This window comes from Pan troglodytes, chromosome 15 (assembly GCF_028858775.2).
Source record: "Pan troglodytes isolate AG18354 chromosome 15, NHGRI_mPanTro3-v2.0_pri, whole genome shotgun sequence".
In the NCBI taxonomy this organism is placed as follows: domain Eukaryota; kingdom Metazoa; phylum Chordata; class Mammalia; order Primates; family Hominidae; genus Pan; species Pan troglodytes.
Genome location: NC_072413.2, coordinates 65,725,426 through 65,739,141, shown reverse-complemented (window position 1 = coordinate 65,739,141; position 13,716 = coordinate 65,725,426). Strand labels below are relative to the sequence as shown.

At 46.1% G+C, this 13,716-nt stretch overlaps 1 protein-coding gene across 6 annotated transcripts in view; it reads left to right on the top strand.

Moving 5' to 3' along the window:
- The window catches only part of ZFYVE26 (zinc finger FYVE-type containing 26), a 70,100-nt gene extending 57,464 nt beyond the window's left edge, over positions 1-12,636 (top strand). For all 6 annotated transcript variants that reach the window (XM_063793604.1, XM_009427995.5, XM_016926249.4 and 3 more), the window contains 7 exons: positions 3,015-3,212; positions 3,913-4,112; positions 4,951-5,092; positions 5,397-5,456; positions 6,635-6,817; positions 8,064-8,108; positions 10,519-12,636. In XM_063793604.1, coding sequence (XP_063649674.1) covers positions 3,015-3,212; positions 3,913-4,112; positions 4,951-5,092; positions 5,397-5,456; positions 6,635-6,817; positions 8,064-8,108; positions 10,519-10,722 — 1,032 coding nt within the window. In that variant the 3' untranslated portion in view covers positions 10,723-12,636. The remainder of the gene's footprint in view (positions 1-3,014; positions 3,213-3,912; positions 4,113-4,950; positions 5,093-5,396; positions 5,457-6,634; positions 6,818-8,063; positions 8,109-10,518) is intronic.
- The last annotated feature ends 1,080 nt before the right edge of the window (positions 12,637-13,716 follow it).

Sequence of the window (13,716 nt, the reverse complement as noted above, 5' to 3'; positions counted from 1 at the left end):
CTGGAAGCTCCGCCTCCTGGGTTCACACCCTTCTCCTGCCTCAGCCTCCCAAGTAGGTGGGACTACAAGCGCCCGCCACCATACCTGGCTAATTTTTTCTATTTTTTTTTTTTAGTAGAGACGGGGTTTCACCACGTTAGCCAGGATGGTCTCGATCTCCTGACCTTGTGATCTGCCCGCCTCGGCCTCCCAAAGTGCTGGGATTAGAGGCGTGAGCCACCGTGCCCAGCCTGTTTTCTTAAAAAATTCATATTTATCGGGAGCAGTGGCTCACACCTGTGATCCCAGCACATTGGGAGGCTGAGGCAGGTGGATCACTAGATCAGGAGTTCAAGACCAGTCTGACCAAGATGGTGAAACCCTGTCTCTACTAAAAACTACAAAAATTAGCTGGGTGCGGTGGCAGGTGCCTGTAATCCCAGCTACTTGGGAGGCTGAGGCAGGAGAATTGCTTGAACCTGGGTGGCAGAGGTTGCAGTGAGCCAAGATTGCGCCACTGCACTCCAGCCTGGGCGACAGAGTAAGACTCTGTCTCAAAATAAATAAATAAATAAATAAAATTCTATTTATCCTTTTAGTATCCTTTCAGGCCCTCTCTGTTGAGCATTCACAGAACACTCAAGCAGCATTAGCCACCATTGCCCCTGGTACTGCATTTATCCTGCTGGATTGCCACTGTTTGTTTACAATTGAGTCTTTCCATCTGGACCAAGAAGGCCTATATTTTACTTATCTGTATATTCAGGCACCTGACCTAGTACCAATTATGAATGAGTGAGTGGATAGATAAATGGATGGCATGGAAGTTCTTGAGGTGCTGCCCTTCTGAGGTGTTCTATCTCTCCTATAGAGCTAATGCCCCTGCTTCTTAAAATGTGACCTACAACTTTTAGATTAGGTCTGGTTTTCTCTGTTAGGAACAACCTGAATCAGGAAAGAAGCCCCTAACCCTCACCCACTATGAATGTTCTCAAAGCCCAGATCCATTCTGCTTCCAAACAGCTTGTGCCCAGTGCCACTATGCTAGCATGGTATAACACTGTGACTTTATAGCCATCCTTGACTCTCCGTTAATTACTCCTAACCTCAAGTCTAAATGCCAAGATGATTATTAAATAGCCAAGGGCTATTCTGGGCACTAAGGATACAGTAGTAAAAAAACAGACAAAAGGTTGGGCAAGGTGGCTCATGCCTGTAATCCGAACACTCTGGGAGGCTGAGGTGGGTGGATCACTTGAGGTCAGGAGTTTGAGACCAGCGTGGCCAACATGATGAAACCCTGTCTCTACTAAAAATACAAAAACTAGCTGGGCATGGTGGCACGAGCCTGTATTCCCAGCTACTCGGGAGGCTGAGGCAGGAGAATCGCTTGAACCCAGGAGGCGGAGGTTGCAGTGAGCTGAGATTGCGCCACTGCACTCCAGCTTGGGTTACAGAGTGAGATTCTGTCTTAAAAAAAGAAAAAGAAAGAGAGAGAGAGAGAGAAAGAAAGGAGAGAGAGAGAGAAAGAAAGAAAGACAAAAATATCTGCCCCCGTAGTAGGAAGAGAGATAGTAAACATGAGAAATAAAATAGATATTGTAGATGATGAATAAGAAGAAGAAAAATAAAACAGGGAGGAGGAAGGGGTGGCTTGTATAATTTTAGACTGGGTGCCCAGGGAAGGTGACATCTGAGTAAAGCTCCAAAGAACACGAGGAGCAAATCATGCAGATCTATGGGGAAGGCAGAGGGTGTGATGAGGGCAAAGGCCAGGGCGGCTAGAGCAGAGTCCACTAGGACAGGGTACTATCAGATAAGGTCAGAAAGGTCACAGGCCAAATCACGCAGGACCTTGTGGACATTGTGAGGGATGAGAAGGGAAACCCCTGGGAGACTGTGAGCAGAGGAGTAACGTGATCTGGCTTCAGTTTCAACAGTCACTTGGGCTCATTTGTGGGCGTTAGATTGACAAGAGGTAAGAATGGAAGCTGATAGACCAGGGAGGAGTCTGTTGCAATAATCCAGACAAACGATGATGGCAGGGATCCAGTGTGGTCCAGGGGAGGTGGTGGGAAGTGGCCAGATTCTGTGTGCTGTAATGGTGATGGTGGAGCCAATAGAATTTGCTGATGGATTTGATGAAGGAGTGTGAGGGAAAAGATGACTAAGGTTTTTGACCTGAACAACTAAAAGAATGGAGACACAGACTGAGAAAGGGAAGACTGTGGAAAGAGCAGGTTTCAAGAAAAAAGCAGGAATGTAGTTGTAGATGTATTCAGTTAGATCTCCAAGTGGACATGTTCAGTAGATAATTGGATATAAGTTGGATGTACAGTTCTGGAGTTCAGGAGGAATGAACAACCTGGAGATGGGGATTTAGGCATCATCAGCAAATCAACAGTATATTAAACAATGAGCCTGGATGAAATCACCAAGAGAGTGAGTATAAATAGAAAAGAGTGTAGGTTCCTCCTAAGCCCTGGGGAGATTGGGAGGGATCAGCTAAGAAAATTGAGAAGAAGCAGCCAGAGACATAGACAGAAAATCTGGAGAGGATAGTGTGCTGGAGGCCAACTGAGGAGAGTTTTTTCTCAATTATTTTAAAAAGGCTTTTCAAGGAGGAAGAAGCCGTCTCTGTCAAAAGCTGCTGATTGATCAGATAGAAAATGAGGATCAAGGATTAACTGTTAGATTTAGAGTTTAGTGGTCACTGGTGACCTAAGGGGCAGTTTCAATGGGAATTATGGGTGCAGAGCTAGATTAGAGTGGGTTCAAGAGAAAAATCACAGGCGGGAATTGGAGACAGTGAGGGTAGATAACCCTGTCTAGGGGCTTCTCTGTAAAAGGAAGGAGAGAAGTGAAGCAGTTGCTAGAGTGAGATTCTCAAAGGTATCTGTGACACATAAAAGATTAAGAAGCACTGCATTGGGAGGATGCTGAAGGTTCATCAATAGAAGGAAATTCAGAGTGGATCCCAGACAGTGCCAGAACCAGGCTCAAGACTTCTGACTTCTCGCCCTGCCCTGCTCCAGGAGAGTCCTCCAGAAGTTTTTATAGAAGGCATTTTCCAACCAAGCTATAAAAGTGGGAAGCTACACACTTTGGAGAACTTGCTAGAATCCATTGATCCAACCTTGGAGAGCTGGGGAAAGTACTTGATTGCTGCCTGCCAACATTTACAGAAGAAGAACTACTACCACATTCTGTATGAGCTGCAGCAGTTTATGAAGGTAATGGCAGCCCCTTCCTTCCTGCCTTCTACCTCTGTTGCTGGTGCCCCACCCTGCAGGAGAGGCAGTGCACGATGAGGGAATGAGACTGTCATTGGTCCCTGGCCTTGCTGTTTGGCTGACCCTAGAGCAAATCCATGTTGCTCTCCAGTATTGTTAAATAATATTAGGATTTCCATCCTAAGTTTGGGGGCAGACTTTAATCCTGTCAATAAAGGCATTCTTCAGAAAGCAAGAAATGAACAGGTAAAAAAAAGAAATAAATGGTAGTTTCAAGATAAGCATGAGGCGTGAATGTAGAATTCATAAGGAATGATGGAAACGTTAGTGTTTTTAGAGAAAATATGTGAAGGGAGAAGGAACACGTTCCTCCCAATCTGCCTGAGGATTGTCAGTACTAAATTGAATTATTTAATGCCAAAGTACAAGTGAAGCCAATTTGAGTGGAGAATCAGAAATATCTTCTTTTAGCATCTCTTCGGTGGTGGAATAATGTCCTACCCAAGAGCTCCACCAGTCAGTGCACTTCAGGATCTCTTGGACCTTGGGGGTGACGGGCTCAAAATAGCAGTCAGCTGGTGGTGGGAGTGGGTGCTGGAAACAAGGTCTCATAGGCAGAAATCAGATGAGAATTCTCATCACACCCCACCCTTCAAACCCCTGATCTACTTTGACCTGAACATTTATTTTCCTCTTCTAGGACCAAGTTCGGGCCGCCATGACCTGTATTCGGTTCTTCAGTCACAAAGCAAAGTCATATACAGAACTGGGAGAGAAGCTCTCATGGCTACTTAAGGCCAAGGACCACCTGAAGATCTACCTCCAAGAAACATCCCGCAGCTCTGGAAGGAAGAAAACCACATTCTTCAGAAAGAAGATGACTGCAGCTGATGTGTCAAGGTAGCTGGAGGTTCAGGGGACTATTGGTGTGGGGCAGAAAGGGTGGGAGCAGTTGTCTGTAGGTGATGAAGCTACTCTTGTCCATTCCCTGAATCCTGAAAAAAAATCTAAAGGGAATCATCCCTAGATGACAGTGTGTAGTACAAGCCTAGAAAGCCTACAGAGGAGCTGGTAGGGGGAGTGGGAGTGGAGGGAGGATTAGCATCACAGGCTACAATCAGACTACACTCCATACTCCTTACAGTAGGCCAAAAGGCTCCTGCACGTTCTGGCCCCTACTGATGTCACCACCTTTATCTCCTGCTACTCTCTTCTTGCTAAGCATTGATCCCTGGCCTCCTCAGGGCTCCTCAACACACCAAGTCCTTAATTCCTCTCAGCTTTTATACTTGCCAGTCCCTCTACATAGAACACAACATCTGGAGTAAGTGTTCTACCACTACCATTTATTGCCTCCAGAGGCTTAATTGCTAACTATTTTATGTGTTTGTTTACTATTCATTTCTCTTCCAGCCTATAAACTCTGAGGGCAGGGCTCATCTCTCTTGACCTCTGTTATTGTACCTGGCACATAGGTGCTCAATAAATGCTTATCGATTCAATGACTGGACCCTATCTGGTTCCACAGTGCACCATAATATTGTGAGTCTGTGCAGGACATGAGATCACCATTTTTTTGGTCTTGTCATAACTGCTCACAAGGTACTTGAGGTCTCTTTTCCCACTATATCATTTGTTTTCCCTTTTTCATTGCCATATTATTCGACTTCTCAGTCTCCTGGCCTCAGTCACCTGGGGCCCCTCATGAGGCTGGACTGTGCATATTCTGTCACCACAGGCACATGAACACACTTCAGCTGCAGATGGAAGTGACCAGGTTCTTGCATCGGTGTGAAAGTGCTGGGACCTCTCAAATCACCACTTTGCCTCTGCCAACCCTGTTTGGAAATAACCACGTGAAAATGGATGTTGCCTGCAAGGTACATGCAGCATTTCAGACCTCTGGCAGACTACTGTCATCTTTTAGAACCCTTATCATAATTGCAGTTGTCTAGTGATTATTTCAGTTGTTTGTTTGATGGCTGCCTCCCCACTAGAATATGAGCCACCAAAGACTGGTGATCAGGTCCATTTTGATCATTCTTGTATCCCTAGTGCCTGGCACTTAGCAGGGTCTCAACAAATATTTGTTGAATAATTGAAAAAATAGAGGCCTTCATTCTTGGTCAAGAGTATTCTCTAGTAATTGCCATGTTTTTAAGCATGATTCCCTTTCCTTTTCAGGTCATGCTGGGAGGGAAAAATGTAGAAGATGGTTTTGGAATTGCTTTCCGTGTTCTGCAGGTATGACTTGAATCATTCAAATCATACTGAGGACAATCAGCACCTGACCACAGTTCCGGGAGAGATTATTCTTTAGGAAATTCTTATCCCAAGAAAAGTAGATTTACATGCACATTAGGGATGAAATCAAGGATGTGACTGTTACAGAACTGGGTCAAATTCAAGACTCTAGGCCACTTTGCCAGAAGCCAAGTAACCCATGACAAATTCATCAAAAGCTACCAAATAAATACCAGGAGCCAGGTCTCAGACAGTTCCCCACAGCTGTTTCCCTGAGAAACACTGCTGGTTCTCACAGGGAGTATGGCTGGAGGGGTGGCCAGGGGCTTTCCACTGGCCACAAGGGCTGTTCCCCATCCTTGGTCTGTACAGGAGCTGGCTGGAGGAATGTTTCCTATTGCTTGTGATAAAAGGACACAGGTGGGGCTGTGGCACTGGAGCAGGGGCTGGAGCAGGGCACTGAGACCATGAGGGGCAGAGTCTCTACAGACCTGCCCACCACCACACAGCTCCATGCAGATACCCCAGGAGCTGAGAGCAGGCAGCTTAGGGCAGGCAGGGGATTTATGCATTGTGCGTGTGTCAGTGATCAATGGCTTCATACATGATTAGTCAGGTGTTTTTCTTCCCATCTATTTTTGGTGTTGGACAGAGCTCACCACACACAGATACCCTGGTAGGCAGGCAGAGGGGCAGCTCCACCCAGGCCCTGTGGCATAAGGGTTCTCCTAGACCAGGTTTAAGGTGTTTATCTGGCAGTTTTCAGCAAATGAGTCTTTCAGTGAATGGGTCTGTTTCTGAACACTAAGTCACCTGCCTCTTAACAGAGCACCAGGTGTCCAGGGCAGCAAATACCAGCCCCCAATGCCCATTTCTCAAGAAAGTGAACTAGTCTTAGGATTTTGATAAGAATATTTTCAGTGAGTGCCACCGCAGCAAGTGAAATGTACCATTTTAGATACTACAGCTGCAGTTTTTGTGGATGCTTCCTAAAGGTCTACCTAACTCCAAAGAGGAATTGACGCTTGCTTTTTGTTTGGTATATTTATGTTTTCTACTGTGACCACAATCAATATGGCTTATCTACACCAAGCATAGTGAGAGCTTTTAAATGCTGCCTCCCTCCCCACCGTTAACGTTTCCTGCTCCTAAGCCCATCATGTTGTGTTCTGTTCTAGGACTTCCAGCTGGATGCTGCCATGACCTACTGCAGAGCTGCCCGCCAGTTGGTGGAGAAAGAGAAGTACAGTGAGATCCAGCAACTGCTCAAATGTGTCAGTGAGTCAGGCATGGCAGCCAAAAGTGACGAGGACACCATCCTCCTCAACTGCCTGGAAGCGTTCAAGAGAATTCCACCCCAGGTACACTCCCTCCCGTACCTCTTGGCTCCTCCATCAATTTCAGTGTCTTCACATCCCCATCTTTATTGTTCTGTTTTCCATAATGTGCCTGAAACTCTACAAGATCCTTTTATCATTCTGAACCCCTCTGCAATAATGGCCTCACCATAATTGACCCTTCCCTGTAAAGAAAATTTATGGAGATGATGTCCGTACCCAGAAGGTGGCCCTCAACATCCCATTGTGTAAATTTGTTTGCACCTGGATGTGTCTATGGAGTTGAGCTTCTTCCTGCAATTCTAGAGGAGGTCAGGGTGGGCCAGCAGATGAACTTTGAAGCCTGTTACCTGCGGAATTGTCCTCCCATGGTGGCTTTTTGGAGTGAACACAGCCACATCCATTTGTGAAGGCCGAGGACAGGCCCCTTGGGAACTGTTCCTTCTCCCTAAATTCTGAAGCTTAGTGTTATGGTTAAATTTTCTTTCTTGTTCTTTTTTTTTTTGAGACAGAGTCTCGCGCTGTTGCCCAGGCTGGAGTATCTCAGCTCACTGCAAGCTCTGCCTCCTGGGTTCACGCCGTTCTCCTGCCTCAGCCTCCTGAGTAGCTGGGACTGCAGGCGCCCACCACCACGCCCGGCTAATTTTTTGTATTTTTAGTAGAGATGGGGTTTCACCATGTTAGCCAGGATGGTCTCCGTCTCCTGACCTCATGATCTGCCCACCTCGGCCTCCCAAAGTGCTGGGATTACAGGCGTGAGCCACTGCACCTGGCCTTCTTTCTTGTTCTTAAAGCAGGAGTTGAGTTTAAAAAGAAGAGTCAGCCGGGTGTGGTGGCACATGTCTGTAATCCCAGCTGTTCTAGAGGCTGAGGCGGGAGGATCACTTGAGCCCAGGAGTTTTGGACTATAGTGTATTACACTGATACATACTTAGTGTTAGAACTTAGTGCCTGCACTAAGTTCATGATCCATTTGGTGACCTCCCAGGAGCAGGGGACCACCAGGTTGCCTAAGGAGGGGTGAACTGGCCCAGACTGGAAATGAAGCAGGTTAAAATTCCTTTGCTATCAATAGTGGGATCATGCCTGTGAAAAGCCACTACACTCCAGCATGGGCAACATAGTGAGACCCCATGTCTTTGAGAAAAAAAAAGTCAGGCAGACATTTTCATTCTGAAGTCAGAATGGCTGGGCTGAGGCTGGGTTGGGCCCTGGCTCCCAGACTGCGGGACTCTTCTCCCTCTCACAGTGCTGTTTCTGTTCTGCACAGGAGCTGGAGGGCCTGATCCAGGCAATACACAATGATGACAACAAGGTGAGCGGAATTGTCTCCAAACGCTGGTGATGCCAATGAATTGTGTCTCAGGCTTGCCTAGTCACCTTTATCCCTTGCTCCCCACAATAGTTCCATACAACCCGTTTCTCAGCTTCTTTATTATCAGAGGTGGAGCTGAGGCTTGGATAGGGGTGTAGAAAGGAGGGAATAGATGAGGAGCAGGTGAACATGGACTGCATGCGTCTTTGCCTTCCCAAGTCTTTATCCCCAAGACAAACATGTCCTAGGCTGCTCTTGAATCTCCATTTTATACTGATGTCTTCTCTCAGAGAGCCCTAGGAAATCCCTTACCTCACCTCCATCTTTGGGTGGACTGATGGATTGAGGTTCCCAGAGTAAGCAGGTATCTCTTTATCCTAGAGGGAAAAAGGTACAGTAAGAAAAAAATCCCCACCCCACACTTTGACCAACAATGTCCAACAATGTCTCGGTCTCCAGAATGAACCTCTCCTCAGGGGCCAAAGAACTCGTCCCTTTTTGGGAAATTGGTGAACCTTTGCTTCCCGTTGCCTTTGGGAGGAGTGCCAGTCAGAATAAAAATCTTCCCAGATGCCCCCATTTGTGGCTGACCACTGGATTGATCCTTCTGCCATCTGCAAGAAGGGCCCCAGGCCAGGAGGGGCATGAGAAAGCCAGTGGCAGAAAAATTATCTGACAGCTGAGTCCCCTGTGATGAAAACTGATGTCAGGCAAAGAGCTTCTTACACGCTCCCCATGGCAGTATTGCTAATCCTGGGACTGAACTTAATGGGCATTTTTCAGTCTCCAGGGTTAAGGAGAACAAGTTCTAAACATTTCTTCATTTATTTCTGTAACATCATGATGATGTCAGAAAGGATGAAATTCTGACATCCTGAAATGTAAAGAATTACTTTTCTAGAGTCAGACTGAGAACCTAACAGCCAGGACAGACGTCCAGGTCCTCTGATTCCCAGACTGCAGTTCTTTCTCAAGCCTTCACTGAGCCTCCCACTCAGCAGGACAGAGACTCTATTTCTGGGAAAGACACGCTCTAAAATAGAGACAGTCCTTATTACTTTTTCAGGTATTTTTCTCTCAGCAGCTTTCTAATGCAGTTAAATGATCTTAGGCCATGGGGGCTTGCCAAAAAACAACTTCATTCAACTCCATTCCAGACTCTCTGGCAAAATGCCCTTCTTCTCTTGGTAGGAATTTTGCCTGCCAACTTGTGATATGTTTTTAGCTTAGTGTACATAGATGCTAAGGGGAGCTGAAGGCCTGGGGAGAGCTAACATCCTAGGGCAGCAAGTGGATTCCCAAGCAGCACAGGACTGGATCACTTTAGTGACCTCAGAACATGCCAGACATCATCTAGCTGTAGGAGATTATCTATAATTCAGCTTAGAAAGGAAAGAAAGACTTTAGTGACCAAAACAAATAACAGATGGAGCATTGATACAGGAAGCAAGGCGAGTCCCCTCCACTAACCAACAGGGATTATTGCAGCAGAAAGGGAGCTGCTGGCAGAAGCTCTGTGGCAGCTTATGAAGGCCTCTCTGCTCACCAGCCTAGAGCACTGTTTAACCAGGGGGTGCTGGGGAGACCAGGGCCAGAAAGGAAGGGACTTTTGTCTCCACCAAGCTGGGGATTCATGAGATAGCGATCCTGGGACATAGACACATACGCACATCCTGCAACAGCTGCCTTTGGTCCAAGCAGGCAGAGTCAAATCAGGTCTAAGTGGGGTTAGATGTTAATTCGACTTTTTCCAATCATGTGTGTGTGTCTTCCTCCCCAGATTTCCTGTGATTATAAAAAACTTTAGATTCAGCTGGCTGAAAACAGAAAAATAGAGGAGGATCTATGTGTCCATTCTAGGAGGGTTCTGATGGTTTATTCATTACTGTAATACATATTCATTGAACACCTACTACATGCCAGGCCCCGTGCTAGGTGCCAGGAATACTACAGGAGTAGAAAAAACAGATACTACTCTTGCCCTCATGAAGCTTAAAGTCTGGTCAAGGAGACAGGCATAATCAAATAATCACCCAAGTAACTACAAAATCACAACTCTGGGCGAGAGCAATGCTGATCCTGAACCCCAGAAGATGCTGGAGAGCCTGGGAGAGTGAGGAGGAGAGTGTCAGAGGGAGTGGACAGAGACCAAACTGCCTGCTGGCCTGCCTTCTTTTTTAAATTCTTAGCTTATTTGTAATAACTTTTTACACTATAAAATAACACAGTGTTATAGCATATGTCCAGAATATTGAAAGAGTTGTTATAATACCATAAAATACATGAATCCTGTTATGAACATGGCAGGTGAGACATGGTGTCTGTCTGCCCGAGCTTTCTGCTGCAGCTCTGTATACTTGATTTGTCGGTGATGGATGCCTTTCCGCTGTCTCTTATAACTGACTGCCAGGTTCGGGCCTACCTGATATGTTGCAAACTGCGTTCTGCCTACTTGATTGCTGTGAAGCAAGAACACTCACGGGCCACAGCCCTCGTCCAGCAGGTGCAGCAGGCCGCCAAGAGCAGCGGGGATGCAGTAGTGCAAGACATCTGTGCCCAGTGGCTTCTGACAAGCCACCCCCGGGGTGCCCATGGCTCAGGCTCCAGGAAGTGACCTTGGGCAGTGGGGCCAGGAACACGTGGCCTGAGAGCTGAGCAACAGCAGTGATGGCGATGCCCTCCACCTCTTTCCTCCAGTGGAGTGGGACTTCTCTGGCTCTGCCCTAGGTTGGAAAGAGTTGGATTGGACCCTACTTGCCTTCCCGGGCAAGGATAGGACCTTTCACGCAAGTGCCATGTTTCTCTAAAATTGTGGAATCTATGTGTGTTTGTCTGGAGATGGCCAGTTCTTTCTACCTCAGAGTGAGTGAGTGAGTGTGTGTGCACACATGTGTGCATGTTCCTGTGTGCTGATGTTTACGCCCAAGCATTTCTGAACAAATGAAACTCTTCTCCATTTAAAAGAGGCACTTTACTTTAGACTTGCCACTCTGAAAACCTTCCCTGCGTTTTGGTTCTTGACCCGGGTTGTCCTGTTTGTATAGTCCCCCCTCTGTGGACGTGCTTTAGTAGCTCCTCTTACCTAGAGGGCTTTTACAGAGAATTAGAGCAACACCAAAAGGATTGCCTCTTTTCCTTCCTTCCCATTCCAAAATTCAGAGATGGCTTTGGGGCGAGTGCTACCTGTGGAATAAACCTGTTTTCCAGGTGTCTCTTCTCCCAAGCACAAGAAGTCCTGGAGTCTTTGGAAGGTAGTCTGAATAGAAGGGTTTTCAGGTGCAGGCATCTGAAAGCTGTGGGTATGTGTATAAATGATCAGGTCTGTGAGGCTAACACGGGCAAGAGGGAAAGAAAGGCTAACCATCCAAACAGGGATACAGGGGAGGCGGTGGGGGGTGGTGGGGGGAGCGGGTGCTCACAAGCACAGAGCTACCTGTTGTGAATGTCCCTGCTGCAAAGTTGGTGGGTGAGAGAATGGGACTTCCTCTTTGAGAGTCTGGGGAGAGAAAAGGTGGCCAGGATCCTAGGACTGAATGACTCGATTTTACCTATTTGAGCTGCAGTCCTGTTTGCGCTCCTTGAATTGGTTAGGAAGCTGCTTCCTTTTCCCTCCTGCTTCCCTTCAGTCTCTTCAGGACCACAGGATGGATATGCAGACATGTGGGGTCATTGGGAAGGGAGTGCGCTTCTTTTCTCTGTCTTAGAAAAGGGAGTCGAGGGTTGGCTTTGGAATTGGGCCTCTGGACAGAGTCAGAATGAGGGAATAATGAATAGGTCACATCTGGTTGGTGGAAAACTAGGTGAAGTGCTTCTTTAATATGCACTGTCTTGTCTTCCCACGCAAGATGTGACAATGTTTGAGAAAAGGTGTGTCATACTCAGTGACTTCAATTTGCAAATGTGGGGCCTAAAGAAAGCTCTGCAGCTCTGAACCTCTCACTGGCCAGAGCTCAGCCTATTGGTCCCATCCATGATGCTGAGACAAACAGAAACTGGAAGCTGAAGTCAGTGTCTCTGGTGCTTAGAAACCCTGTGGATTTCCCTCTGAACCAAGATTTTTAGTAGTAAAATAAACAACTCATGGACATCTGTCAGATGAGAAGTTTTGGTCCTGTTAGAGAGGAGAAAGACTGTAATGAAACTACTAGACCCATTTGGGCTAAAGTTTGGCTTTTCCTTCCTTGAGTCATAGAACGTATCCATCTCCCAGGAAATGTCCTTCTCTGGCATCTGCTTGCCCTTCTGAGTCTGCCTTTTTTGCACTGAACATAAGCACTTTATACTAATGGGTCACAAATCTTGCAGCCCTTAATTTGGGATAAGACCAGATTTTCCTGACATTTTCCTCTAACTCATTGAACTATCAAATTATAGGCAACCACTGACTAGACTGATATGAGATGAGGCTAAAAGCCTTTGAACACCACGCTGTAGTCTCCAACAGAAAAACACCACCAAAACAGATACCCATGTTGAGGGGTTGAATGTTTTACTACAAACAAGCCACAATAAAGTGTCTATCAACATGTTTCTTGGCTTCATAACTTCTTGGTGCTGTCTTGCTCCTACCCTTCGCATCCTTTTTCCTTGTGGAAAGAAAAGGTGAGTGGGGAAGATCAGATGGCCTTCAATTCAGACTTAGTCTAAATAATCCCCATAATGACTAATGACTTTGCTTAGGATTTATCTCATTTCCTATGTGTTAAACACTGTTAGTGCACCCTCTACCACCAGAAAACTTTTTTTTTTTGCTTCAGTTGGGGGGTGGGTAGAGATAGGTAATACATTTATAAGGTGCAAAAGGTAAGTGAAAAGTCCCTTCCACCCTGTCCACCCAGCCCAGTCCCCTCCCAGAGGCCACCATTGTTATCAGTGTCTAGTGTACAGTTCCAGAGCAAATGACTAAAGTGTTCCACTGTGAAGCTATACCACAATTATTTAACCAGTTTCTAATGATGGACATTTTATGTTGTTGCCATCTTTCGCCGCTACAGATTATGCTGCATTGAATTATCTTGTTCAGAATACCAAATTTTCTGGATCTATGCTAGTCCGATGGGTGAAAGGTTTCTTCTTTAGTGAATTTTTTTTTTTTTTTTTTTTTTTTTTGAGACAGGGTCTAGCTCTGTCACCCAGGCTGGAGTGCAGTCGCCTGGCTAATTTTTTTTTATTTTTTGTAGAGACAGTATCTCACTATGTTGCCCAGGCTGGTCTTGAACTTCTGGGCTTAAGCAATCCTGCCTCATCCTCCCAAAGTGCTAGAATTACAGGGCTACTTCCCCTGGCCCTGTGCCCCAGCCCTCTAAAAGGCTTTAAAAAGCTGTTGTCATTTTAAAAGCTCTACATATCTTTTCAATATCAACCAAATTGTCAATCTTTGAAACCAGGTGTAGGGTCTTTGGGGCAAGCAGAACTCAAACTTAGCTTAAACTGTTTTCTTGCCACCCACTTCAGGCATATGTTTGCAGTATGATACTTGAGCCATGGACAGTGGCATCACTGCTCATTATCTCCTTTCCCCGGAAACATGATCTCATCCAATTTCTCATGTGAAAAAAAAAAAACAACTATACTTTGAGGGATCATTTCTATAGTTCGTTATTAGAGA